The sequence below is a fragment of the Gavia stellata genome, chromosome 18 (assembly GCF_030936135.1).
Source record: "Gavia stellata isolate bGavSte3 chromosome 18, bGavSte3.hap2, whole genome shotgun sequence".
Lineage (NCBI taxonomy): Eukaryota > Metazoa > Chordata > Aves > Gaviiformes > Gaviidae > Gavia > Gavia stellata.
The window spans coordinates 6,825,001-6,830,000 of record NC_082611.1 but is presented as its reverse complement, the minus strand read 5'-3'; the positions used below and the strand labels follow the sequence as shown (position 1 = coordinate 6,830,000).

General features: G+C 62.1%; 1 protein-coding gene across 1 annotated transcript in view; it reads left to right on the top strand.

The window, feature by feature from the left end:
- Window positions 1–1,150: 1,150 nt before the first annotated feature.
- UNCX (UNC homeobox) overlaps window positions 1,151–5,000 on the top strand; it is a 4,343-nt gene continuing 493 nt past the window's right edge. The window contains exons 1-3 of the mRNA XM_059826642.1: window positions 1,151–1,400; window positions 2,495–2,670; window positions 4,444–5,000. The exon at window positions 4,444–5,000 is cut by the window's right edge and continues 493 nt beyond it. Of these exons, the coding sequence (XP_059682625.1) occupies window positions 1,151–1,400; window positions 2,495–2,670; window positions 4,444–5,000 (983 nt within the window). The remainder of the gene's footprint in view (window positions 1,401–2,494; window positions 2,671–4,443) is intronic.

Genomic DNA, 5,000 nt, shown 5'->3' with positions numbered 1-5,000 from the left:
AGCTGTTAATGACTGGCGGGGAGAAGCGCGGGGTGTGCGATGGGCTGCTTTTTCGGGGGGGGGGGGCGATGGTAAGAGGGGAGGGATGGGAACTTTATTTGGGTTTGATTTTCTTTTTCTTTTCTTTTTTTTTTATTTTTTTTTTTAATTTTTGGCCTCCTCTTCAGCGAGGAGGGGCTGCTGCTGGTTGTGGCTGCGCTCACATTTCAAGGGTTGTGGTTGCTGCCGGGGAGGGGGGGGTCCGTGGCCGAATCGATAGGAGATTGCATTAATTATGATTTCGATTGATATGCTCAAATCTCCCTCTAAACGCTGCAAACGGCTTTTCCCTTTTTTTCCTTTTCCTTCCCCCCCCCCCCCCCCCATTTTTTCCCTCTGCCCCCCTCCCCTCTCCCCTGTTATAGAGCCGGAGAGGAGATGAAAAGGCTTGTAGTTTTAAATTCAATGTGACAGCTCTGGAAAGAGCGGATGATGAATCTCCTATTATTGGATCAGTCTATTTGCCGCTCAATGTCTCTCTGTAATTGGAGCAACATCACTTTAAAGGTTCAGAGAGTAGAGCATTTCTGGTGAAAAATCCCCACAACACGCTGGCGAATGTTTTAAAGGGAAATCTATTAGTGATTTGGAGAGGGGAGGGGACAAGGGGGAAGAGGCTGGGTTGGAGGGGGGGGGAGGCTGTGTGTGTGTGTAACTCCGGCTGTTTAGTATTTAACCGGGTACCAGGCGGATCCGCGAGTTCCCCCCCGGCCCCCCCCGCACCCTCCCCTGCCCGCCCGGCCCCCGCCGCCCTCCTCGGGCTGGAGTTCGTATCAAAGCCCCCCTTGTCTTGTTGTGACAGCTCTGATATTGTTTATTGAGGCTGGATGTCAGGTATAATTAGCAATCGATATGGAAAACGCTTGCTCCCCACACTGGCACGTCTCTGACGTCAGGACCGATTAACGTTTCTTATTGGTCCCAAATTCCCCCAGCCTGAGCTAATTATTGGGAGCCTGATGTTGATAAAGTTAAAGCGCCCGGGCGCCCTGCAGCATGAGCCCCTCGCCGCGCCGCCGCCTCCTCCTCCGGCAGCAGCACCCCCGGCCCCAGCCGCCCCGCCGACAGCACCCCCAGCCCCGCCGGCACCCCCCGCGCTAGAGCCGCCCCCATGATGGACAGCCGCATCCTGGAGCATCCCCATGCCCAGTTCGGGGGTATGGTGGGTTTCCCTTACCCGCTCGGCCACCACCACGTCTACGAGCTGGCCGGGCACCAGCTGCAGTCGGCGGCCGCCTCCGTCCCCTTCTCCATCGATGGATTACTGAGCGGCTCCTGCGCCGCCTCCGTGGTCAACCCGGCGCCGCTCATCCCCTCCGGCTGCGGGGTGAGCGGGGACAGCCAGCCCTTCAAGCTCGCAGGTAGGAGCGGCCCCGTGTGTCCCCCCCCGCTCCTGCCCCGGCCGCCGCTCCCCGCCCGGAGTGTGTCAGCGCGGAGGAAGAACAGCACCGCCGCCCCCCCGCATCCCCAGCTGCGGATATCGGGGTGCCGGGGGGGGGGGGGGCGGGCGGCTGTGCGGGGCCCCCCCCCGAGGGGGCGGACGGGGCGGGGGGCCCCGGGCCGAGGGCCGGGAGCATCCCCCTTTCTCACCGCCGTGGGGCCACGCGTGTACCCTGAACAATAGCGGGCCCGGCCCGGTGCCTTCCCCCAAAGTTCAGCTCTGGGGTGGGGGCTCCGAGCATACCATTAAAAATATATATATATATAAAAATAATAGTGGGAATCGCTGGAGTTTGGGGAATGAAGAGCGGTAATTATTTTTTTTTTTTTCCTTGAACGATTTAATCAAAGGGAAGCGCTCTCCTTCCCTCCCCACCGGCCTGTGGCACCGCTATTGTTCAGCTATTAAAACACTCCGTCGCCCCAACATCCTTTTTATGAATCCTGGAACAGTCCCCCTCTGCACCTCAACTAAATATAAATTATTATTATTATTATTGACTTCCACACCTGGTGGAAAAACGTTAGGCGAGGCGCAGCTCGGGCTGTAAATCCCCAACCTGGAGATGTACGTACTCAGAGAGGCTGCGAGCACCCCAGCCCCACGCCCGGCCGTGCTCGGGGGTCTGCGGGAGGCCCGTGGGCCCGGGCCGTGGGCTGCGGCCCACGCAGGAGCTGCGGGGGGGGCTGGGGAAGGGAAAGAGGGGGGGCTTTTACATCTTTTTTTTTTAATGAAACCGTTGGTGGCTGGAGCAAATGTTGGAACTTCTCTCTCTCTCTCTGCCAGCTGAGTGCCTGTGGAGAGCTTCCTTCAGGAATAAATGTTCTGTAAAGTACATTTTCGGAGGAGGCGAGGGCAGATCGGGTTCCTCCCCATTTTTAGCGCAGGTGTGTGTATAATCCCGCTCTTTTACCAACGCTGCCGGGCACAAAAGTTAAAAGGCTCCTGTGAATGGCAGGGAGGGGGGGAGAAGGTCTGTCTTCCAGGGAGCTGAAGGTATTTCTGCCTTTTCAGACTCGGGTGACCCGGACAAAGAAAGTCCTGGCTGTAAAAGAAGACGAACCCGCACCAATTTTACTGGCTGGCAGCTCGAGGAGCTGGAAAAGGCGTTTAATGAGAGTCATTACCCGGACGTGTTTATGAGAGAGGCTCTGGCTCTCAGGCTGGACTTGGTGGAGTCCAGAGTGCAGGTAAAAACCGTGTGTCGTCCCCCCCCCCGCCTCCCCTGCCCTCTCCCTGCGCCGAGCGGTCCCCGGGGAGGCCCCGGCAGCCCGGACCCGCATCCCCGCTCCGGGACGGGCCCTGCGCGCTCGGGCCCGCAGCCCCGCTCCTCCCGGCCCTCTCCTTTTGTTTCCCTGCCTTGCACTGGTCCGTGCTGGTTTATTTTCTTATTATTATTCCCTTCATTTTTTTTTTTCTAATCTTGCAAACGAGCCCCGAAGACTGGCATCCCAGCCTCCTTCCCTAAACATTTTTTTTAATGTATATTTTTCCACTGTAAACATTTTTCTTAAATGAGACAAGGGCGAAAAATTAGCATGCAAATATGAGGCTTAATCACGGGCCAGGGTACGTTGGAGAATGTCAATAAAGCTCGTAGGTGCATGGAGAGCGTGTGGAACTTGTAAAACTTAATTTTCACGAACTGCTCAGGCCCTCGGCCGTACGGGATGGGGAGGGGAACCGTCTGTTTGCTCCAGTGGATCTTGCAAAAATAAAATGGGGATGGAGGCGCGGGATGCGGGGAGGATGCGGGGTGGCTGTCGGACCTCCAGCCGCCGTGTTACGCCGCGGGCGGGCGGCGAGGCCGAGCCGGCGCTGCTGCTCCGCGTCCTGCCGGGCTGCTCCGGCCGGGAGCCCGCGGCCGTGCGGGGCCGCTCGGCGCGATGCGGTGGGCGGCTTCGCGTGGGCTGCGTGTGCGGGGAATGCGTCCTTAAACCCCTCTCGGGCGGCGGGACGTTGCCCCCGGGCTGAGCTGACGCCGTTTGCCGCGGTTCCTCCATCAGCTTTGTCTCACGGTGTCTTTCCGAGCCGCCTTTCCCTCCCCGCACCGGCTCCGGGAGCATCCTCCCCACCGCGCCCGGGAGCCTGCGGGGTTCTCCCGGGGGCGGACGGCGCCGGCCCGCGGGGAAGGAGCCGGGATCGGGTCACCGACATCCCCGCGGTGCTCCCGAGCTGGAGTCGTGGTCTGGCACCGAACGCAGCCACTGACTCCGGCCGGGAACCGGCGCTGCCGACGGCGCCCGTGGGCCGAGGCCCCGCAGGCGCGGAGGGGACGCGTGTGCCCCGCGAGTTGCGCGGCCGCGGACGCCGGGGAACCGCTGAAGCAGGCAGGAGCAGGGCCGGAGAAGAGAGGATTTAATTTAATTTTTTTCCTCCCCTCCCATAATCTATAACAAACCGAACCAAACATCATTTTTGGGCTGATCCAACCCCTCTGCATCGGCGCCCGGGACGTGCGGGAGGCCCAGACCCCGCTCCCCCTGGGCGAGGGCACCCCCCCACCCCCCCCCTCCGCCGCCCCTACCTTTGGCCTGCTTATTGTGCTGTGTTTTACTGCATTTTGCGTGCTGCTGCGGAAGGATCGGGCCCGGCCCCGCAGGCCGGGGCTCTGGCTGGTGCTTCTGCGCCCCTTGGCCGAGGGAAGAGTCGGGGGGGGGGGGGGGGGCTGTGTTGTCCCTTCCCCTCCCTGCGGTGCGGGCAGGGCGCAGCGTGTGTGTGCGTGAGTGTGCACCCCCCCTTTTTAATTTTTTCTACCCTGTTAAAGAAGCGTGGATATATCTCTTCCTGCCCCCTCCCTTGCTCTCCGTCTCGCAGACGCCAGGTCCTGTGGATGGGGGCTGCCGGCACCTCGAGGGGCGGACGGGGGAGGCCTGAGCTGCGCTTCTCCCTCCCCCCTGCCCTGGCCACCGCGGGGGGCCGGTGCGCTGGGTGTTAATTGCTTCTCGTTGTTCGGTGTGTAGGTCTGGTTCCAAAACCGCCGGGCCAAATGGAGAAAGAAAGAGAACACGAAGAAGGGCCCGGGGCGGCCGGCTCACAACTCTCACCCCACGACGTGCAGCGGGGAGCCCATGGACCCCGAGGAGATCGCCCGCAAGGAGCTGGAGAAGATGGAGAAGAAGAAGCGCAAGCACGAGAAGAAGCTCCTCAAAAGCCAGAGCCGCCACCTGCACTCGCCCAGCGGCCTCTCCCTGCACAGCACGCCCAGCTCCGACAGCGACAGCGGCGGCGGGGGGGGCCTCTCGCCCGCCCCGCCCGAGGCCAAGCCCCGCGGGCAGCCCCCGCCGCACCACCCGCCGCCCCCCGCCGCCGCCGCCCCCTCCGAGCCGCCCCCCGGCGCCTGCGACCAGGCGGCAGAGCCCTTCTACCCCAGCCAAAGAAGCGGGAGCGGGCGGCTCCAGCGCCCGCCCGACAAGGACTGCGCGGCCGCCCCGTCGGGGGACGGCAGCGGGGGCGCGGGGGGGCCCCGCGGCGCCGGCAGCTTCCACAAGCTCAACCCCTTCAGCGTGGAGAGCCTCCT